General features: G+C 34.7%; 1 protein-coding gene across 18 annotated transcripts in view; it reads right to left on the reverse strand.

The window, feature by feature from the left end:
* ROBO2 (roundabout guidance receptor 2) overlaps window positions 1-24,930 on the reverse strand; it is a 1,635,491-nt gene that overhangs the window by 124,649 nt on the left and 1,485,912 nt on the right. For 13 of the 18 annotated variants that reach the window (XM_072806533.1, XM_072806538.1, XM_072806531.1 and 10 more), the window contains 2 exons: window positions 5,670-5,797; window positions 945-956 (listed from right to left, as the gene is read on the reverse strand). In XM_072806533.1, coding sequence (XP_072662634.1) covers window positions 945-956; window positions 5,670-5,797 — 140 coding nt within the window. The remainder of the gene's footprint in view (window positions 1-944; window positions 957-5,669; window positions 5,798-24,930) is intronic. The other 5 variants (XM_072806532.1, XM_072806543.1, XM_072806537.1 and 2 more) reach the window with 1 other exon arrangement.

Here is a 24,930-nt window from a genome sequence, read left to right on the forward strand (position 1 = left end):
TATCAAATCAAATAACTTATTAAAGTATCTCCTGATACATTAAAGAAGCACTATTGTAAATTCATCCATCCATCCATCCATCCATCCATCCAACCATCCGTCCATCCATCCATTTATGCATCCATCTGTTTATTTACTTATAACACAATTACCAACTTTTATTTACACACATTTGTTGGTTGGTTAAGCTAAACTTTAAAAGAGATGCAGAAAGTTTGTTAAATCAATGAATTTTTTTTAAATTAATGAATTTGAAAAGATCTTATTTTCCAAATGTTTACAAATAAATTACCACTTAAATTACTGCAAATGCAAACTGTTAACTTCAATTTTGTAAAGCCAAATGAAGGATGAGATATGTTAAAACCACCAACTTTTCATGCCAGAGAACACAACTCATCCTTCACTTTTCCTCTTAGTGTAAGCATCTACTTAGAATAACTTGAAGCATTCTACCAAATTTTGTTTAAATAGGCCAAACAGATAATAAGTATACAGCAGTTAAAAATGCCTTTACAAAGGAAGGACTCAAAGCAGTTTAAAATAAAAGAATTGCATTAAATAATCAAACTTCTTAATTTGGTTCACAATTGTTTATCTTAATGAAAATCAAGCATAACTAATAAGTGATTATTTTATACATACAGGAAAAAAGGAATTATTGTATTTTTCTCTTTAAGAAAAGTTAGCAGTTTATAGTATTAAACATTCATATATTATTTTCCATGAAAATCATTACCTATTCATTGTTAATAGCAAAAGTCACTACAAAATGGTTTATCAAAGTGATGAATAGATCAGGAGCAACTTTTACACAAGATAGTCCTGCAAGTAATATTTTAACTTGGGTGAATAAATACATTTCATTCTATCAAATCCTACTATGCATGAGTTATGAAGCATTGTACAAGCCATGCTAAATGGATAGAAGGATGGCTACTTACCAACAGGGCGAGCTGTAGACATTACAATGGTGTGGTGAGAACATAAAGAAGAAATTAAAAAAAAAAAAAGAAAAAGAAAATTATCAGAATGCATGATGTGTAATGTTACATTTAAGTATGGACAGTAGAGTGATTTCTAGTCTTATAATTCAAGTATGAACAGGATGTCTGAGTTTGATTAAAACTGAAAGTTATAAACATAATTCTAAGAAAATAATTATTTTGCATTCTAGAATTAGTTTTGCGATTGAGAGATATTTTACGTAATGTCTTATTGTCATCACTTACTATAGTTATTATTTCAAAGAAACTTTTAAACAGCCTGTATAACCCCAAAGTTAAGAACCTGATGAATATAACTATTCAAGTCACAGACTAGCAAATGTCATGTCAATAAAAGAAGGCTTCACTGTCTGATTTAAATAGCAATTGGATTTTAAGCATGGTTAGTCAGAACCATTACAAGGACTATAGAAAAGCCCCTGATGCTGCTTTTCAGCCAGTAATAAGTTAAGATCACATCACTTTTCATCCGTGGACAGGGTGGATGAAAATATAACAAATAGGTTGGAACATCCTTAGAGATTTCAACTGAGTAGCCCCCTAACAACTGTTAAGCTTGCTCTTTCTTTCTTTCTTTTTCTTTCTTTCTTTCTTTCTTTCTTTCTTTCTTTCTTTCTTTCTTTCTTTCTTTCTTTCTTTCTTTCTTTCTTTCTTTCTTTCTTTCTTTCTTTCTTTCTTTCTTTCTTTCTTTCTTTCTTTCTTTCTTTCTTTCTTTTTCTTCTTTCTTTCTTTCTTTCTTTTTGGCAGAGGGCAGGAAATAATGACTGACAAGTTGACTCTTGTTCACACTGAAAATGGCTTTCAAACTGCTGCTTCAACAAATTACTATTTTTTTTTATTATACCATAACTTTCAATCACTAAAATCAGGCTGGCCCCATTATTAGTGCACAGCAATTGTAAGAGACACACATGGGCTTAATAATACATTCTTTAAAGAAAATAATGCCAAATCAATTTAGATAGTAAACCACTTTATATAAAAGCAACGGACAAATATAAAACATATGGTGCCATTATTCAAATGAAGAAAAAATATATTTAGTAGTACTTGAACTTTTATGAACTCTTACATTCAAAATATAAACTTACATGACAAACAAATGTTTCACCTACATTCCAGTGGATATAAAACTCTAGTATGTATATAATGTGATTGTAGAATTTAGGATAGTTTTGTCTTGATGATGTCTCATTGGACATGATGAGATAGTCATTGAAACCATATTTATAGGCATTCATTCACTCAACCAATATGTCATGATACCAGCTTTGTGCATTCTCTGAAACAATATGGAGGTGCCTCTGTAGGAGATTCCTGGCCTTATAATATTTACAATTAGAAGGGGGGAGAGTAAGATAAATCAAAGAAGAATAAAGCAATTATAGCAGCAGGATGAAAATTCTAGCTTAGTGACCATCTACTGTGTCCTACAGTCTATGAGGTGTTCACCATAGCAAGAGGGAGAAAAGAAGAAAGTTGCTCAATGAACAGTTTCTTTCCTTTCATGGGGGAGGTGTGCACAAAAATAACAACCAAGGACAAGACAACAGACTAACATCATAAAGTTGTGCCTCATTTGAAAGATGTATCTCTTCATTTTGTCAATGTCCAGTAGGAAAAGAACTATGTCTTTTCATTTTGAATTTGCATTTTTCAGGTGCCACCTCAAGCTGAATCCCCAACATAATGTTTCACTTAGAAAACCAAAAGGCATTTGAGTCTATGATATCACAGAAAAAGAAGAAACTATGGCAAAAAATCATGTCTAAAAAAATAAAATATATTTCTCTTTCACTTAGTCTAGAGTAATATTTTTGAAAAAGGTTTTATTGTGCTAGAAGCAAGATAGTTTTTCCATTAAAATCTTGACTTATGCAAAGACAGTTTGAGCTACTGAAAATGGGGGGAAAAACGTGTTTACAAATATGTGGTTTGTGTCAACTCATTTTGGACCCATTTAAAAACATTCTATTAGATCATGAATTATTTGACTAGGATATAAATGTTGGGAGGTTGGTTGTTGTCTCACGTAATTTCTTTCTAATTTTATGTTTGTCAAGTCAGCAAAGGGAGCTACTTGCTGTTAAGTTTAATTTTATTTTTACCTTATTAATTTTATTTTTTTATTAATTTTAATTTTATTTTTACCTTATTCTGAAGTGGAAAACAACTGAGTAAATCTGTTTCAGATTTTGACTATAAAAGTCCTTTCCTTTTCCCCAATTGAATATCATGATAAAATTTTAGCAGAAACATCCCAATTAAACTTCTTGTTTTTGTTACATAGCAACATTTTATCCACAAAAAAACCCAGCAGGTGGATGTTTTCAAAATCAGCAAATTAAACTAAACTGTGTCCCTGCATTAAATGGATGAAAATGGATGTGGCCTCTTGGGTCAGTTGACCCTGTTCTAATAAAACAATCCAGGGAAGGGCTAAACATTTCATGTATGTGCATAGAAAAACGAGAACAGAAAAAAAAGTCGTAGATAATATGCTTTTTCTCCTGTTAACCTCTTAGCATGAGAAGTTCCAACTGCTTTTCCTAATGGTAAAAAATGTTTTTAAATGATATTTTACTCCACATTCTGTTGTATCATGGAGATTTTCTTTTTCTTTAACCCTGTTTTTGAGGTTTCAGTCTTAGATGAGTAATAAATACATACCACACAGATTAAACTCTCTAATCCATCTACAGGACACAGATTAGGGGAGAGACCATTTAAGGTTTGCTGATTAAAAAAAAATCCTATTAAAAACAAAAAAACTCTATTAGTTTTTTAAGTTAGCTAGAAACATCCATGCGAGAGGAGCATGCTTTGTTAAATGAAATGTTAAACCTGTAACTTTCAACAAATTATGAAAACAATTAGCTGGGAAATATCTCAAAGCAAACAGACCACTTCGCATCTCATTCATCCAAGCATTCAAGTATAAAAAGAACCCTGCTGCTTCTATAAACAAACAACTCCTCACATTTTCTCACCATTTGTTAAGTCAGCAAATATTTTTTAAATGGAACATTTCTTGGTGGGTTGTTTATTTTTCCCCAACCCCACTCACTTTAGAAACAACAAATAAACAAGCTTTGGGGAAAATTTGGCCAGGTGAATTGTTTTCCCAAAGCATTGCCTAGCAAACAATATATATATAAGATATATAATCACCTACAGAGAATATAGATTAAATTTAGTAAAGTGGCTTACAAAGACTACCAGATTTTGATAATATATAATCGGTCTATATATTTGATTGGTATATGATCATAGCTTTTTATGATCTGTTAGCTTATGAGGAATGAAAATGTTTTTAAGCAACTAGTTGCCGATTTTGTCTAAATTTGTTTTGTATCTAAGTCCACTCTATAGTGTCCAGATGGGGGAAAAAATGGATTCAGTGGAATAAAAGCAGAGTGATTGAGAAGTATGGAAATTATCAATATTTTCCAAGTCATCCAAAGTGCGTATGTCCTAATAGTTATTGGGAGAGAAACAGGTGGGGGTTTTTTGTTTGTTTTGTTTTTAATGATTTGATGCTGAAATCATAGATCAGCAAAAATCATTTTTGGTCCCCCGATGGAGGACCAACATGAGAATCTCTGACAAATTTTCACCAATGTAAATTCCTCTACACCTTTTCACCAATGTTCTGAAAACTCTTGGGAGCAAAGTTGCACAAGGGTAGAAGGTGTGACGTAACAGGGTGAGATATGACTGGGCTGGAAGTATGTAGTGGACTTTCTCACAAAGGATGAGAGTAGAAGGCATCAGTTAAAGTGGTACAAGAAAGGTGGAAAGATTGAGCAGAGGATGTGCTTGCCTATCTCTGTTTGAAGTCCTATGAGTATAAATGATGGCATGGGTGATGCCTGTTTGGTAAGAGTAATGTAGATGTCCACACGGTACTTACGATTTGGTACCTAGGGCTATATAATTTACTCATGTGGATTGACAGGCACCAGTAGCAATATAGTTCATTCATTCTATTTCACTGTAGGGTTAAGTAATGCTTTCTTTCACTTATAAGCAATTCCAGGGAGTAGAAATGAACATTATTCCATGAATGAAAAAGTGCATGACGCCCAGAAAGTCAAAGTTATTATAGAAGCGACACTGACTATTTCAATTATTTAAGGCCAATGAACTTCACAAATCACTCTCTAAATCAGATTTTCTCAGTTGAAGCTCATTTGTATCCACTTTTCACCTTGGAAGCAATGTTGATTTTATTATTTTTTATTGCTTTTTGGATGCTGAAATAAAAATAAGAATTTCAAAACAGCACTCTCCCAGTATAAACCAACAAACAAGTAAACAGAAAACAGAGTACCTTTAAAATTCCAACATTTAAATGCAATAAATACTTCAAAACAGTGGGTACTAAAAGATTAGTATAAATATTTTCTAAAGATTTACTTTTCAACCATATTAGCTCTTATTTATTAAATAAAAACAGTCCCTTCAAATGATCATACTTTTCAACTCAAATTTGAGAGTAATTTTATTTCAATTAATAATAGAAATGACACAAAACTAGGCATTTTAATATAATAGTAATAATAAGAGTGCAAGCTATTATTTTGACTGTGAGTTCACTTACCAATTTAGCCAAATATTAGTCTGTTGATTCAATTGTATTTCACAGCTGAAGTTTCTTACCTCGGACTGTTAGAGAAGCAGAGGCTTCTACTTTTCCAACCCGATTCTCGGCAATACACAGATAGGTGCCTTCATCTGTACTCATGGCCTTTTTAATTCTCAGTGTGTAATCATCTTTGATGTCATACCTGTGTGGAAATGAATTGATTTTATTAAATAACATATTGGCTATATTAAGATAACACTGTGTTTTCATCTTCATTTTTCTCTTTTGGTATTGTATTTTAACTAAAATAAAACACACATGCATACATACATAATAATCAGCCACAAAGTGCAATTGTTAGATTAAAGGTGTTACTAAATAAGATCATTAATTTCAGAAGTGGGAAAGCCTGAGTGGCTCAGTGGTTGAGCATCTGCCTTCAGCTCAGGGCATGATCTCGGAGTCCCAGGATCAAGTCCCACATCAGGCTCCCTGCATGGAGCCTGCTTCTCCTTCTGCTTATGTCTCTGCCTCTCTCTCTCTCTCTGTGTTTCTCATGAATAAATAAATAAAATCTTTAAAAAAATTTTTTTTAAATTTCACATGTGATCTCTTTCGGCTCGATTACCAATTACCCATATTTTTATACATATAACAACTTTTACTGCATCAAGACTATCAAAGGTGTTATTAGCATTTTGGCTTTTGTCTCTTAGTTCTTAGATAGTAAGTAAGGAATAATGTATATTTCAGTTTCTAGGGGAGTTATATTCTATTATTTTCTGGGTTACACTGTATTTCAATATATGATTTACTTATGGGGCATCTTGAATATAGAGCTGAAATATATTAAAGGAAATCTTTTCCTCTTATTTGTTGGCAAACTGACACAAATACATTGTTGAAAGAATTAAGAAGGGGCTGATTTTTAAAAATTAGTAATATCGACACTTAAAACATCAACATGCCATGGAGTGATTTCTGGAAATGCACATCCTCAGCTCTTTCCACACTTTTATTTTCTCGCTTCTTCTTCTTCTTTTTTTTGTTTTTTTTTAACAAGTAGACCAATACACTAGTTCAGAAAAAGATTCTGAAATTTAATTCATTTTAATGAATCTGTTGAAATACTTGCATAAGAATATGCTCTTATTAGATTCAGAGGTTACAATTACACAAGCAAAATAACAAAGCTATTATCTTTTCATTCTTTTCATATCTGATCTTTCCTCTTGATTTTCACTGATGGTCTTTGTTATTTCACACACACAATTTTGCAATAGCTTTTGATTGATCACATTGCCTCTCCATGTATATCACACAGATAAAGCTGTATTTTTAAAATATTTGTTTCTACCTACTCAAAACTAGCTGTGACTTCCTATTGCTTTCAAGACAAAAGCAAACTTTTTAGGCTTGCATTGAAGACTACTATTTCAGATTTCCTCTACTTTGGGCTTTAGCTAAAAGAATAATATTTTAAGTTTACTTCAATGCAAAGAACATAGACCTAATAATTGTTCTGTTTGATAGAACTTTGCATGACGCAAAGCAATGTCTATGAACCAATCATGCTACAACTAAACTTCAACAGGGACACCTAGGTGGCTCAGTCGGTTAAGCATCTGCCTTCGGCTCAGATCATGGTCTCAGCATCCTAGGATCAAGCCTTGCATCAGGCTTTCTGCTCAGCCAGGAGTCCGCCTCTTCCTCTGCCCCTCATCCCCATTGTGCACTCATGTTCTTTTTCTCAAATGAATAAAATCTTAAAATAAATAAATAAAGTATTTTACTGTAGAAAAGGGGTACACACAGAGTGGAATAAGTGCCAGGTTGAGAGTCAGAGGTCAAGATCTGAATTCTGATTATTCTCTTTAGTAGTAAAATGACTTGAGCAAATCATTTCACTTGAATAAGGGTCAGTTTCCATCTGTAAAATGACAATCTTTGATTCAGAGAATTATTTTGAGATTGCTATTAGCTAATGGATGTGAGTCTTTTTGATTTGCTTGTTTAAAATGTGAGGCAACATTCAGTTTTTAATTTTTTTCCTGACTGACAGATCAGAAATCATATATAATACAAGTATCTTTTAAAAAAAAAACTTAGAATAATATTTTCATGTGTGTTTGATCCAGAGAGGATTTTACAGACATTCAAGTCTGCAATATCTTCCCCTCTTCAACTTTTTTTTTTTTAAGATTGTATTTATTCATGAGAGACAGAGGAAAGAGGTGGAGACATAAGCAGAGGGAGAAGCAGGCTCCATGCAAGGAGCCCGATGTGGGACTTGATCCCAGGACCCCGGGATCACGACCTGAGTCAAAGGCAGATGCTCAACCACTGAGCCACCCAGGCACCCCTCCTCTTTTAACTTTCGATAAAAATTCAGAGAGCTCTGAAGACACTTTATCAAGTCAAACAAAAGCCATGACAAAATTCTAGCCAGAATTCAGTTTCTTAGGATGAATTAGAAATGTCTACAAAATGCAATGGGAGAAGGGGCAGAGAGAGAAGCAGACTCCTGGCTGAGCAGGGAGCCCAGTGCAGGGCTGGAACATAACCTGAGTCGAAGGCAGACACTTATCCAACTGAGCCACTCAAGTACTCCTGTTGAATTTTTAAGTGCTAACTTAAGACGTATATGACACATTATCTATATCATTTGGATAGAAATATAATTTCACATTCAACAAACATTTAGTTCTACCTTATGGCAGAATTTACCTCAGGTTAGATAAATTCATCCTGTAGGGAACAATGTGGGGGATAAACAGAGTAAGAAAACTATTTATATCTTGCTTTAGTAAGTAAAAAATGTATACTTATAAATCACAGATTACATAATATTTGAACCCAAAATAAGTCTGAAATGAGACTTGTTGAGATTTCTTGTATTTTTAAGGAGTATTAAAGAAAACCAAGAATAGGAATGGGAATATTGCATCAATATTTTATTTTTTTTGTTCTTTTAAATTGGTTTTGTTTGTTTAAGGGTTCCCTGGTCAGGGATACAAGTAACTGTGCATTCTACTCTTTGATTGTTATTTTGTTTTCATAAGAAAAATGAAAAATGAAATACAGGTTGGGAGGAATGAATTGTATTAATCTTAGCTACTAATATAAGAGACTACCTTTCAAAGATAACATGTCACTATAAGAAATTAGGATACTTCCTTTTTTTTTTTTTTTTTTTCCTCCTAACTAGAGACACGGTTTCAGGTTGTAAAACTCTGGATAAGGATAATGGGCTGGTGCTATGGAGCTTACAATTTACCCCTGAAAGTCATTGACATCTGAGAAAGTTATAATGAAAATTTAATTATTTTTTTCAAGATACTAATATTTAAGGAGATTTATGCCAGGCACTGCATTAAAACTGGGGATACATGCTTTCATAAACCTCTGAGCCTAGTGAAATGATTCTCAACTGGAAGGGATGAGATATGACTCTACACAAAGGTATATCAGAAGTACCTCTAAGACTTTCTCCAGCTAACACATACTTTTCTCCAGTCCCAAGGTTTGGTATGCATACATTTCTGAGGGCCATACTGTCCTATCCCAATTAGAAATAACAATACACTAGTCCTGCTAGGTCCCATCATACAGGAGTGTTGAAATTTAAAACAAACCAACATCAAGAACAACAATAACAAATTTGAATACACTTAGATATCATGGGGTGCTCAGAATCTTTAAATTTTCATTATCCACTGGATCTTTGCTTGAGTAAAGATTGTGAATATTAGCATTATGAATTTATATAAAATTATTTTGAAGATATACAAAATGACTGAATCTTTCCATTAAGAGAAACTTCAAAACCTCCTCTTCTGCAACCATGATCAACATCTGAATCCTATGTGTCACAATATACCAATCAGCCTTCCTTTCAACTTCTTCCTATGATGAATGACCTCTTCCATTTTTGAATACTGCTGATCTCTATTAGAAGGTCTCCTATAGATGATAAACAAACAAACAAAACCTTCTTCCAGAAGTTTCTGCTAATGCTTTTACTTCCTATGCCAACTTGAAAGGTGTATGCTCTTTCCTGCATGACAGCCTTTTGAATTTTACATTTTTTTTTTTACAAATTATCTCATTTTTAGGTCAACTACTTCTAATAACAAACTGTATAATGTGATAACAGTTATAATCTGAATGTTTTAAGAAGAACAAAGAGTATTAATACAAATTCACTGGTTGATATACCTAAATATGATTATGTTGTTCTATTTGAAACCATCCAATGATTTCTCAGTCACTCAGAATAAAACCTATTTCAATGATCTTCAGTTTTAGATAATCTACTTCTTGCTTACCTGTCCAATTTCATGTTCACTCTCTTCTAACCACATGAGTCTTTTCTTTGTTTAACTGAACACCTAGTTACCACAATGTCTTTGTACTGTTGCAACTTCATGGAATGCCTTTCCCCTCCATCTTCCATTGCTAATCTTTAACTTCCAAGATGACGTAAATATTCCCTCAAAGATGTCTTTCCTGCCCAAACAATGTGAAGTAGCTTTCTACCCACCAGTGACTTTTAAAAATTACTTGTATTTCTTTTTATTTTCTTATCCTCCTTTTCCACTTTTATTTTTTTCCTTTAAAGCTATATCTTTTGAGTTTTTAGTTTTCTTATTTATTGTCTTTCCAAGAGCATATGTGTTCCATGAGAACAAGAACTATATGTACCTCAAGTCCTATCCAACAGCCCCTGATCTTGGATGTGTCCGATGAATGCTTATTGAATGAATGATGAACCATCCAACAAATGCCTAATTTCTTCTGTATTTCTTTCAAAATAGAGTTACCAATACAACAACTGTATGTAGAATGGAAAGAGTAACTATTTTGAAGCATAGCATCCTACTATATCAAGGAATATAAAAATATTTTTAGATTTATACATCAGCAGTTAGCTCTGAAACATTGGCTAAGTTAGTATCAACATAATATTGTGAACTCAAAACATTTAATACATAAATGCTACTAGAAAGATACAGACCTAAAATAAAGAAGTTAGCTAATCTTGACCAGCAATTTAGACATTTGGTTTACAAGCTATCATTAATAAATTTCACTCTATAAATTAATAATATGAAAAAATAATCTCTCTTCCTACAAGGGAATAAATGAAATGATTCTGGAAGAATATCTAAAATAAATGTGAAAACTATGAGAAAATAGAATTAAAGCTTTGTGTTCTGCTGAAAGATTTCAAATATATTACCTCATTATTTTGGCAACTAGAGTGATTTCTAATAACACGCCTTATGAAAGTAAAATAAAGACAACAAAAAATACATAGCACAATGCTCTCGAACATACTGTTTAATTTATCCTCATAAAGATTCTGGTAGGCAGGGAGGTAAAATGTTATTCCCCTTATTTTAAAAATAAAAGAAACTTATAAAGTTCAATCTGCCTGAAGGCAAACCATATAGTTTGTTAATAAATATACCTTTGCAAAATATAGATACTGGTTATTCTACAGAGCTAACAGATTATAAAGTCTGAGACACAGTAAAGAATTGAAAAATTGTTGAGTCTGGTTAAATGTCCTAAGTTTAAGTTTAAAAAAACAGCACTTTGTTATCCGGAACCCTGAAATTCATTGGTAGCAAAGGTTTAGAGCATATTGGAATCTAGAATCTACAGTCTTCATGAACTAGGTTACAGAGGTTATAACTTTCTATTAAGAGACAGAATAAGGATTCAATTTATTTAAAAAAATCATGATGTATAAATATATAAAAGAAAAATTAAAGTAAGTATGGACTTACTACCAAAATGGCAGCTACTCCCACAAAATTTTCCTTAATGGGTTTAGTAAATAAATGGTCAATAATATAATTAAGCTTTTAGTGGCTGAGAATTCAGGCCTTGTGGTCTGTGTACAGAAATTTACACAAGATAGTATAAAATAATAATTTCAATTTGGTTATTTGTGGGCTGAAATATGCATGAAAGCAATGTGTGTGTGTGTGTGTGTGTGTGTGTGTGTGTGTTTGGCTCACTGATGTTTTTAAATTACTGAAATAATTGACATCATTTAAAATTTTGACATTTTTCACATACAAATTTGGATTCTCAAATCAAAATCTCTTACTCCAAAGTACATATTCTTTCTCTTCCATCATACTGCCAACCCAATGTATCTAATTCAATGGTACACTGTACTGCTGGAGATCCTACTCTTCCTTCTAACACCATTCAATCATTATGCCAGTTTCTAGCCTGAACCCTGATGGTACTATGACAAACCCAGGAAACCCAAGCACATCATGTATCTTTATCAATTTTCACAATAAGAAGCACCTTTGGGTCAGAGAAATGATAAACTTATAATGTGACCAAATTAGTTCTTACTTGCAAAACCTTAAGAAATGCAAGAATTGATTTTAAAGAAACTATATCTAAAAACACTTCAAGGGATGCCTGGGTGGCTCAGTCAGCTGGGTGTTCAACTCTTGGTTTTGGCTCAGCTGGTGATCTCATGGGTCATGAGGTTCAGTCCCAGGTTGGGATGCACACTCAGCAGAGAGTCTGCTTGAAGATTCTCTCCTTCTGCCCCTCCCCCAATTGCACATGTTTATTCTCTCTCTCTCATAAATAAATCTTCAAAAACACTTTAAATCTCAGGAGTAAGTAAATATGTGGCTCATTACTAATTTCACATTTAGGCAATAAGAAACAAAAAGTGATAAACTTCCCTTCCAAAGGCCACACATTGAGGCAAATAAATCAGGGGGATAATTGTCATGAGTATTTACTACTAGTCTGTTTTCTTCAATGGGTCATGATTTTCTTGAGACAATAATTTGCTTCCTAGAAGTACATATTTTTACATTAAGAAGATTATTCACCATGACCAAGTGAGATTTATCCCCGGGATGCAAGGCTGGTTCAATTCTCGTAAAGCAATCAGTGTGATAGATCATATCAACAAGAGAAAAAACAAGAACCATATGATCCTCTCATTAGATGCAGAGAAAGCATTTGACAAAATACAGCATCCATTTCTGATCAAAACTCTTCAGAGTGTAGGGATAGAGGGAACATTCCTCAGCATCTTAAAAGCCATTTACGAAAAGCCCACAGCAAATATCATTCTCAATGGGGAAACACTGGGAGCCTTTCCCCTAAGATCAGGAACATGACAGGGATGTCCACTCTCACCCCTGCTATTCAACATAGTATTGGAAGTCCTAGCCTCAGCAATCAGGCAACAAAAAGAAATAAAAGGCATTCAAATTGGCAAAGAAGAAGTCAAACTCTCCCTCTTCACAGATAACATGATACTGTACCTAGAAAACCCAAAGACTCCACCCCAAGATTGCTAGAACTCATACAGCAATTCGGCAGTGTGGCAGGATACAAAATCAATGCTCAGAAATCAGTGGCATTTCTATACACTAACAATGAGACTGAATAAAGAGAAACTAAGGAGTCAATCCCATTTATAATTGTACCCAAAAGCAGAAGATACCTAGGAATAAACCTAACCAAAGATGTAAAGGATCTATACCCTCAAAACTATAGAACACTTCTGAAAGAAACTGAGGAAGATACAAAGAGATGGAAAAATATTCCATGCTCATGGATTGGAAGAATTAATATTGTAAAATGTCAATGCTACCCATGGCAATTTACACATTTAATGCAATCCCTATCAAAATACCATGGACTTTCTTCAGAGAGTTGGAACAAATAATCTTAAGATTTGTATGGAATCAGAAAAGACCCCAAATAGCCAGGGAAATATTAAAAAAGAAAACCATAGCTGGGGGCATCACAATGCCAGATTTCAGGTAGTACTACAAAGTTGTGATCATCAAGACAGTGTGGTACTGGCACAAAAACAGACACATAGATCAATGGAACAGAATAGAGAACCCAGAAGTGGACCCTGAACTTTATGGTCAACTAATATTCCATAAAGGAGGAAAGACTATCCATTGGAAGAAAGACAGTCTCTTCAATAAATGGTGCTGGGAAAATTGGACATCCACATGCAGAGGAATGAAACTAGACCATTCTCTAACACCGTACACAAAGATAAACTCAAAATGGATGAAAGATCTAAATGGGAGACAAGAATCCGTCAAAATACTAGAGGAGAACACAGGCAACACCATTTTTGAACTTGGCCACAGCAACTTCTTGCAAGATACATCTATGAAGGCAAGGGAAACAAAAGCAAAAATGAATTAATGGGACTTAATCAAGATAAAAAGCTTCTGCACAGCGAAGGAAACAGTCAACAAAACTAAAAGAAAACCCACAGAATGGGAGAAGATATTTGCAAATGACATATCAGATAAAGGGCTAGTATCCATGATCTATAAAGAGCTTCTTAAACTCAACAGCAAAGAAACAAACAATCCAATCATGAAATGGGCAAAAGACATGAACAGAAATTTCACAGGGGAAGACGTAGACATGGCCAACATGCACATGAGAAAATGCTCCGCATCACTGGCCATCAGGGAAATACAAATCAAAATCACAGTGAGATCCCACTTCACACCAGTGAGAATGGTGAAAAGTAGCAAGACAGGAAACAAGAAATGTTGGAGAGGATGTGGAGAAAAGGGAACCCTCTTGCACTGTTGGTGGGAATGTGAACTGGCGCAGCCACTCTGGAAAACTGTGTGGAGGTTCCTCAAACAGTTAAAAATAGACCTGCCCTATGACCCAGCAATTGCACTGTTGGGGATTTACCCCAAAGATACAGATGCAGTGAAATGCCTGGACACCTGCACCCCGATGTTTCTAGCAGCAATGTCCACAATAGCCAAACTGCAGAAGGAGCCTCGGTGTCCATCGAAAGATGAATGGATAAAGAAGATGTGGTCTATGTATACAATGGAATATTACTCAGTCATTAGAAACGACAAATACCCACCATTTGCTTCAACATGGATGGAACTGGAGGGTATTATGCTGAGTGAAATAAGTCAATCGGAGAAGGACAAACATTATGTGGTCTCATTCATTTAGGGAATATAAAAAGTAGTGAAAGGGAATAAAGGGTAAAGGAGAGAAAATGAATGGGAAATATCAGTGAGGGTGACAGAACAAGAGTGACTCCTATCTCTGGGAAATGACAAAGGGTAGTGGAAAGGGAGGTGGGCAGGGGGTTGGGGTGACTGGATGATGGGCACTGACGGGGGCACTTGACGGGATGAGCACCGGGTGATATGCTATATGTTGGCAAATCGAACTCCAACAAATAAAAAGAAACTACATATTTTGCAAGCAATTGGATGTCAATATTTCCCAAGGTCCAATAAATGTGGCCTTATTTCTTTTATTTCTTTCTGGATAAGTTGGTACACATGCCATAATAATCTCATTGATGCTTTTCACTATTATATTAAATAATTGGAGAAATATTCATTTTTTCATTTTTTTCCTAGAAAGCAAATATTGACTAAGTAATATACAAAATTATGAATAATAGTTCCTTACATTTAGAGAGGTCTTTATAGTTTACAACAGAGCTTAATACAACAATAAGTGACTTAGAAAAAAATGCCTATTTCCAAACACCATTTTATAGAAGACGCTGAGATCGTTGTCTTGAGCTGTAAAGAGACTGGAATCAGTGTCCTCTGCAGCAAGTACATTTATCCTAACACAGAGTGACACGCCCCTTCCATTTGAGATGTGTGTTATTGCTCTGTGAGCTTGTGCGTTTCTGTGCCAGCGATTTTATATTCAGAGTTTTGAAAATTCCAGAAAATAACTTTATCAATATTTTACTCAATATTACTCTCTAAAATAAACTGCAATCTTAGGAGGTTCATAAATGTGTTTACTAATATAGACACACTTTAAAATTATTCTTTAATTAAGAACTCTAATGTACTCAAGTTTTGTCTTCATTTGCTCTCAGCCTTCTTTACATCTAAGAATAAATTTTCAATAACTAAGGCAGACTTTGATGTCAAATGGCTACTTTGTAAATATGGTACGATATATATGATCAACATGTAGGAGGTATTGTCTGACTTTAATTAAAAACAGGACTAAAAATGAAACAGACGAAAAAACATTACTGGTAGGAAATCCTGATAGAAATTGGGTGATTTTGATTGTAAAATCTGTCAGTCTCAGACTTGTACAAATGCAGTCATTGTTGCCAGGTTTGATTAATGACAGTTGTACAATCATATGCTGACAGTCCCCACCATAAAGATACCTTTTTTTCCCCTGATATGGAACACTGCTGAAAAATGCAACCCAATCAGATTGGCCCCCGGACAACATGTGCTATCATCACTGTACCGTGAATTGAGATTGATTGGTAACCAGCTGTGACAAAGTGGAAAAAGAAGCTCTGGTTTTTGTATTCTATTTTTTCCCAAATAAAAAGAGAGAGAGAAAGAGAGAGAGAGAGAGAAGGAAACTGAATTGTGTCAAAACCATTACCATCTGTTCAGCTAAATAATAAATAAAACAAAATGAATTTATTTTAATACTTAAAACAACAGTTTATATGCAAGGTTCTGTTTCTGTGTGACCTTATATCTTGATAATTCATCTTAAAAGTATTTCAAAACAAAATATTATTCATTTTAAGGAACTTTGAAAATATCAAACAAGATTTTTGAAAACTGGCGAAATTTGATAACCACAGTTCATACATTTCTTGTACTCTGCAATCCCTGATGCATCGTTAAGTTCTAGGCTAGGAACTTTTCTATTTTCTGGCTTTTGTGAATATAATTCAGATAATTTAGGGACTCCTCCCTCTAAGCCTTCCACAGTGCCTTTGGAATTTGGGAGGAGAAAAGAAAAAAAGGAAAACACGATACAATTTCTATTATGAAGTGTGATTTTACCATGTTTAGTTCAAGACTGTGTATCTCATTGCTTTGCTTAAATTATGTGAGGATTCTGCACTAATAAAACTTTCTGAATGGCTGTTCTCATTTCAAAAGCACCTGTGTTTTCATAGAAGGAAATTTATTTTCTCAACATCTTTACTTTTTGAAATCACCTACTACTTCTTGCTACAAGATGTCTGGCTCCAATTCTATAACAAATGTTTTGAATTAGCATTTAAAACTTTATTATGTATCTGCTTTATTAATCATTATGTTGGCCAATAGTAAAAACTATGAATTGAACCAAGAAACATTTAATGTCTATGTAAGTAAATATGGCTTTCCTTTGAGGAGAGTTTAAAAAGTTAGTTTTTAATTTTCAAAATACTTACACTCAATCTAAATAACTGAAGATAACCTTACACCTTCTAAACTATTGCAGAAAATAAAGAAATATTTTCAATAGTCAGCATTTGGTAGTTCTGTAATTCAGTGAAAGCTTAACTATGCAGATTTTATACGGAAATGTCACAAAGTCTGTTGCTTACTTTCAACAGAAGGATTTTCAGGATAAAAATGACTTATAGTCTCATAGTCATTCATGATAATTAAAGGCATACCGATCAACTAACTGAGAGCACTGTATGGATTACAGGGGACAGGAGATATGGCCATCTAGAACTCAGTAGTGATATTTTTCAATTGCTCAAAAAAGTGCATGTTAACAACTGATAACTTTGAATCAAGGCAGCCCTATATAAAATATAAACTTTCTTGGAGAAATTCAAATATTTTGCTTTTTTATTCTTAAAAGTTAAAAACAGAAAAATTTGGTCAATTTTCCTAACACTATCTTTCTGCTCACAATTTTTCAAACAAAATTCTTCTACAGACAACACTTGAAACTATTACCAAAACTCATGTAGGGGCATCTGGGTGGCCCAGTCAGTTAGATCTCTGCCTTTGGCTCAGAGCATGATCCTGGAGTCCCGGGATTGAGCCCCGTGTTGGGCTCCCTGCTCAACAGGGTCTCTCCTTCTTCCTCTGCCCCTCATTCTGCTTGTGCTCTCTCTCTCAAATAAATAAATAAAATCTTTTAAAAACCCCACAAAACTCATGTAAGCGCCTTTTGGCAACCTAAATCCCGGGTGATATTTTCATACTCTATAATAAATAAGTATATTCTAGAGCCAAGCTCTCTAACTGGTGAAGTCTTGGACCCCAAAATGAGCACAATAGACCATTATTTTGCTGACAAAGGGATACCGAGTCAAGTTTTCTATACTTTAGAGCCAATCTTGGTCACATTCTTCTTTTTACCTATAATTATACTACTACTAATATACTAATTATACTGCATTATACTATATTCCACAATTATAAAAGCTAAGGTTTACAATGGAAGAGGAATTATTTACCTATTCTTTCAGGATTCAGGTCATAAGCATTTTTAGGCAGGGCACCTAAGACCACAATGAAGGACAGATATTTTCTTAAAAAAATGAAAATTAAACTAATATATTTTGGAAAAAAAAGAAGACAATAATCTTGGGAGATTAGACTTGTAGGGAAGCACCAAGATACAAGATGGTCTCTGAAGACAACCTGTTGTTCCGTGCTGGAAGCATCTACTGAAAGCCAAAGTGAAACTTAACATATGGCGGCATTGGACTCTGCCCTAAACAACAAAACACTATCTCAAATTCTCTTGGCTTCCCCTAAGTTGCTGTCCTTGTTACCTCCACCCCAGGCTGAGGTGGCTCCCTCTTTGTCAGCCTGACCATAGACGGAAACCCTTCCACCAAGTCTCCCTTTAGCAAAGCTGAGAAAGAGGGCATTTTACAACTAAAAAGCTAAAAGAAGACAAACAAACAAACCAGCAAAATGTTAAAAAAAATACTCACACTAGGATAAAAATACTATAGTTGACTTAATGAAGTGCAGATCACAGGATAACTAGGCCCAAAAGAACACTGCCTGAGATCCCGGACATCACTGACCACCTTGAAACCAGAGCCTCTCTCTGGAGCTTTAGCAATTAAAGCAAACTGCAGCTGAGCCCTTCCAGAAAGGCCAAAGCATCCTGCTCACCCCAAACTAGGAGTGCCTGTAAGTTTTAATCACTGCGGGCTGCTGCTATGTTTTGAGTGCCCCTGTGTCCCCATCTTCTACTCCTATGACAGACGATGGGGCCTCCAGGGATTAATTCTCTTGCTAAATTTGTGAACAACTGTAAAGTTCACAGCCTGTTGTCCTTAGTCACCACCCTGTTTCCATTCTTTCTGGTTACCTTATTCTCTCATTTTTCACCTCTGAAGCACACTTTGTCTCCTCTGATACAGTCTGTCATAGTCTCTCTCTCTCTCTCTTTCTTTTTTTTTTGTAGCCGCCTCCACAAAATTTCACGGTCTTCTGAAATACCAGTTCAATTATTTGTAAAACTTCCTTGTTATCTCTCTCAGATTTTTACCTTGACCTCATGTCTTAATGGAAATCTAGCTTTTTCCCAAGAGTTGGTGAAAGAGTGGAGAGGAAAGATGTGGGAGGAATCCTCCCTGTCATGCCAATTCCTCAGTACCTAACAAGAACTAATTATTCAATGAATATTTTTTTAAAAAATGAGTTGCATATCCTCTCATAGGAAAATAAAACATACCAAACCAAACCACATCAATGTCCTTCCCATTGAAAGGGAATCATGTCATGTAATTTGCAAATGGAATCTTCAGAATTTCTTCCTTTCTAGAAAATATGGTAATTGATAGGACTTACTTCATAGAGCTGTTGTAAGAATTAAATGAGTTAAAATATTGGAGACTTGAACTTGGTAGATAGTAAATGCTCAATAAATGTCATCTGAAATTTTCCATGGCTGCCACTCACTTCACTTATATCTCTTACTCCAGTGATAAGGTCTCCCTCTTTCTTTGGTCATTGTCTCATAGCAGATCCTGGATGTTGTTCTCAACTGGAAGGACTGTACTTTTGGAATCTGAAGTTCAAATATCTGATGCTGCCATAACTTCAGACATTTCCTGCTGTATTCACCAGTTTACAAAATTAACCTCTTCCTCTGTTTCTATCAACTCTTTGTATCAACACTTCCTCCTCTATCCTACCTAGATTATATGTTCCATAAGTTGCTTGTCAACATCTTCACTTTTCTTGTTTTCCTACCTTGGTGTTGCATTTGCTCAGCAAGCCTCAATTATGTATTAACATAATAGTCTACCCTCTTCTATATACCAGAAGTATAGTTATAAATGCTTCAATTTACCCTCAACCGGCTCTCTAGAGAATAAAGTCCCAACTTCTGAACACACCCAATATGTTCCTTCCTGACCAAGAGTCTCTGCTCACCTCTTCAGCCCATCTGATACCATCGGCTACCTTACAGACAGGCCCTAACTGTACTCAGAATCTCAGGTTCTCTCCTGCTCCTGCATCTCTGCATATGCTGTGTCTTCACATCTGGAGTTTCCCCCATACCTCCCCACTCTTCCATTCTGTCTCCCTACAGCCTAACTATTTCTGCCTATCCTGACCCAAAATTAGTGTGTTTGATGTCTCTCCACACTTCCAGAGTTGAAGCTCCACAAAGGCACGGTCATGTCTTTGTTCATAGTTGTATCCTCAGAGCTTGGTACAGTGAGCTGAACCAAGTTGGTAGTCAAAATCAATTTGTTCATGAAGGAATAAAGCTATACACACACAGAAAAAGAAAAGTTGTATTCTTTCACCAGTATCAAACAACACTGATAACAAAATGCCAAGTCTGCAGAATAGAGAGGTTGTGTGGACAAGAGAGAGCACAATTTAGGCTTTAAGAATCACTTTATTTTCAATTCCCTGAACTCTGACTGAGTCTATTTAAATTGTATTTTCCATTCATAGTTTTTATTTCAAAGCATTTTCTGTGTTCATTTTCTCTGGAAGTTAACTAATACAATTAACAATATACTGCCCAAGGGCCCCAGAGAAATCCATAGTTTAAAGGAGATAGTAAATTACAGAGGATACCCTTGCTCACACCTATCCTTGTTCTATGATTTAACCAGTTACCCAGATAAAGAAATTCAAATTCAACATAAAGCAGCAAGAAAAGAGTAAGGTACAAAAAGTTTAAGATACAAATTGACTTTTAGGTCAAAATTACATGATAAAAATATATTTTATCTCTAATAATCTTTCATTAGATCAAACATTAATGTTAAAAGGTTTAACTTTACAATCTTAAAATTAGAACTATTCTTTTATTATTGACATGATACCAATATTTGCCTAGCAAATAGATTTTCTTTTTAATTAGACTGTTTTGGTTTTGGTTTTGTTTTGGGTATTATCTGTAAACAGGGCACTATCACTGACAATCACATGATTGTTTTCAAAACTGCAGAGAACTTTTATTTATTTTTTAAGTGATTCTTTTTTAGAGATTTTTAATTTTTTAATTTATTTGAGACAGAACGAGAATGAGAGAAAGAGAGCACAAGCGGAGAGTGGGAAGGAGCACAGAGGGAGGGAGAAGCAGGCTCCCCACTGAACAGGGCGGGAGTGGCTGACAGAAGCTTAGTTCGGGGACCCTGAGATCATGACTTGAGAAGAAATCAGATGCTTAGATGCTTACCCGACTGAGCCACTCAGGTACCCTACAGAGAACTTTTAATATTATCTCATAGATGTACTGATTTTCACTATATTTAAATTCCTGATAAGCTTAGAGAATAACTATGTGTGTGTACATCATGTACTATTTTTCTATTGTATTCATGTAAGATTAAACTCAAATCATTCTAGAAATACAAGGATTTTCATTTGGTTCATAATAGCAGAAAGAAATATCTAATTATTTGCTTTGCTATCTTTAATATGCAACCATACTTGTGATTTATTCAAATAAAATAATATCTGCAAATTCCTTAGATGCATTACTTTAAATACTTTTCAAAACTTAGCGGTATTATTTCCATATGTTTGTTTAACTAATTAGAACATGAACATTTATGATAAAAATACAAACAAGTCACAAGGAATTCATGTTGGAAATCATAAGGAAAGCATGTTGGAACAAATAAAGTGGTGGAAGTGGGTTAAATTATCCTTCAATTTAGAAATATTGGCTTAGATTCATTTAAGACAATTTGGTTTTATAATAGGAGTAGGAATTATTTGGAAAGGTGGATTTATCTCAGATTGTGTATTTGGTTAGAAATTAATCTCAGGTTTAAATTCATTTAGAAAAGGACTTCAGGGGCTAAACCCACAACAATCCCCCAAATCCACAGCTCAGACCAGACGTTTTTGCAAGGCAGTTCCCCTTCTGGTTCTCTTCTGAGTCAGGGATGAACTGTGCAATAGGGACTGCAAGTTCAGAGTGAAATGGATCTTTGTGTCATCTACTTATGATCCTCACCAAAATAAACTTTCAGAAGACTCCACTGGTTTTCAAAATGAGCACTAGCTGAGGGAGGGGTGGGGTGCTCTCTATTAGCAGAGGAAAGTTCAGCTTAGACTGTGCTATGGAAGATTCACAAGGCTCTCTCTCCTCTGCTGCCCACAAAAACCTCCTCATGAAAAATGCTTCGGGAATAATTTGGAATTCAACAGAGCTATGTTGGGGCACTTGTCATCGTTAAGTATGTCATATAACGTGTATTGAAAATAGAAGGTTCAGACATTTCTCTAATTAAGCTACTCTTAACTAGTTTTATCAATTCAGCAACTATTTAATGAGCAAGAAATATAAAGAAACATTTCATGCCTCATATATTCTAGAAAATATGCAAAAATATACATTCATCTCAAGTCATTAGTAAACCAGAGGACTTTCTTGTTTCAATGATGACATATTTCTGTCAAATCCAGCTGTGGTATTATCTGTCCATCACACTGCTACAAACTTCATAGCTAAGGCAATAAGGAAAGACTTTGAAATCTGTTTCTTTAAACTATATTCTATTATTTTTGCCCTAACATTATAAAACCAAAATAAAAATAAAATAGTACTCAAATAAGCAATGCCTACTTCATCTTTTCTTGTAGATCAGTCTTGGTGACTTTTGGGCCAGGTTATCCTATATTGTGGGAGCTGTCCTGTGCATAGTCTGCTAGAGAGAAGCATTCTAACCTCGCCCCACTAGATAATGGTAGCTCCTAATCCCCCAAATATGGCAATCAAAAATGTGTTATACTATATGTTGGCAAATTGAATTTAAATAAAATATTTTTTTAAAAATCTCCTGACATTTTCAAATGTCCCTCTGGGAATGGGAGAAGCAAAACTAGCTCCAGGTAAGAACCACTGCACTAAATGTATATCTGGTGAGCACCACATATCAGATAATAGGGCTAGATATTTGAGACTGAAGATACATATGGCAAGGGGAGTTGGGAGACAGAAAAATAAAAAAATTACAATAATGAGATTAGCATTGTTTTTTCTTAGTACGCAGAAATACCCCGCCCCCCCCAAAAATGCTAAACGCTGTTCAGTAGAACATGGAATGAAGGGTATTCCAGGTCTAAAATGGGAAATGAGCACAAGCTTTCATTTCAGAGAGACCTGGGGTTTGAATCTCGCTTTGTCACCCACAGGTCCTGTGATCGTGAGCACTATGTTCATTGTCCCTAAGCTTCAGTTTCCTGCACTGTTAAAAAAGGGGATTCATACTTCAAGGCTCTTGGGAAGATTAATTATAACTGCACAAGCACCTACTATAAAAACGGTGGGCCCTCAAAAAAAATACAGTGTTTCTCGGGCACCTGGGTGGCGTACATGGCTAAGTGTCTGCCTTCAGCTCAAGTCATGATCCCAGGGTCCTGGGATGGAGTCCTGAATCAGGCTCCCTGCCCAGCGGGGAGCCTGCTTCTCCTCTCCTCACTGCTTGTGCGCTCTCTCACTGTCTCTGTCTCAAAAAAATAAGTAAAATAATTTTTAAATGTATTTTTACACACTGTAAAAATGTATTTTTACACACTGTATGTGTTTGTGGTTATTTAAATATAATTTCCTTTGGGGTTCCAGAGTGGTTCAGCAGTTAAGCATCTAATGATCTCAGCTCAGGTCTTGATCTCAGGGTTCTGAGTTTAAGCCCCACATTGGGCTCCATGCTGGGCATGGAGCCTACTTAAAAATAAATAAATAAATAAATAAATAAATAAATAAATAAATAAATAAATAAATACATAAATACATAAATACATAAATAAATAAATACATTCCTTTAAAGATGAATTATTTTAGGGGTGCCTGGCTGCTTCAGTCAGTGAGGTGTGCAACTCGAGTTTTTTCAGGCTCCATTTTGGGTGTAGAGGTAACTTAAAATAAAATCTTAAAAAAAGAAGATGAATTATTTCAATTTAGCTGGTTAGAGAGTGGACTTGAGTGCTAATGTGCCTGGGTGGGTTCAAATCTCTCTCTACCCTTGAATATGCCCCTCAAATTTTCTTCCTTTGGTAACCTAACAATGATAAGTATATGTGTTTCATGAGGAAGCTGTGAGGATTAGCTGAGTTTTCTACATATAAAGCCCTTGAAAAATTAGCTAGTACTCCCTGAATCAATTTTAAGATGCATATTTTTCTATTTTAACATCTCGGACATTAGAAACCATTTTCCATAGGTGGCAGATCATATTTGATCTGGCAATTTTTTCTCCTTAACACAGAGAAAAAGTACTGCTGGATCTTACAAATAATTCCAACCTGAATTCAGTGACAGATGATATTATTATGTGATTAAAAAGAGTTGGGTTACACACAGCTTTTTGACTTTCATGTTTATTAAAATTCACACCTGTCATCCAGCACCCAAATTATAACCTCAGTATTACTTTTATCTGTTCTTTTCCCATGAATCCTGACATTCAATCGATTTGCTGAAAAAAAAAAAAAGGAAAAGCTTTTCTTTGTATTGCCAGTTGCATTAATATCCATATTTGTATGTTTATAAGAAATAATCCACTGGAGTCACCTAACTACTTTTTAAACAACTTCCTACCAGGTATGCTGCCTACCTCCAAACATTCTCTTCTCTAAACTCTCCTACATAAAATATGAGAATCAATTTTCAAACATCGTGACAAAGATACATTTCTATTGAATGTGCTTCAGTGAATCCTCATTTCATAGTGTGTTCAGTATAAACACTTTACTTGGAATTAGAGGCTTTCATAATAAAGCCTCAACTAACCTTGTTGGTCATAAGTGCCACTCCACTCCACTCCAGGCAAACTGAACCACTAATTGTTAGCCTACACTTTCCAGCACCAAAGGTTTTTCATCCTGCTTCCATCTCTTGGAATATTCTTTGCAGCTCCACTTATGAAAATTCTATTCTCCTTTTCAGACCCATCACTAATGTCACATGGGACAAAAGCAGCTTTTCCTTTCTGAAACCCTAAAGAGTCTTGAATATCATAGTTTTTTATATAGTTTGCTTTATTTAATACTTAATGTTATTCATATCTTGTACCCTCTACTAAAATCC

This window comes from Canis lupus, chromosome 30 (genome assembly GCF_048164855.1).
Source record: "Canis lupus baileyi chromosome 30, mCanLup2.hap1, whole genome shotgun sequence".
Taxonomy (NCBI): domain Eukaryota; kingdom Metazoa; phylum Chordata; class Mammalia; order Carnivora; family Canidae; genus Canis; species Canis lupus.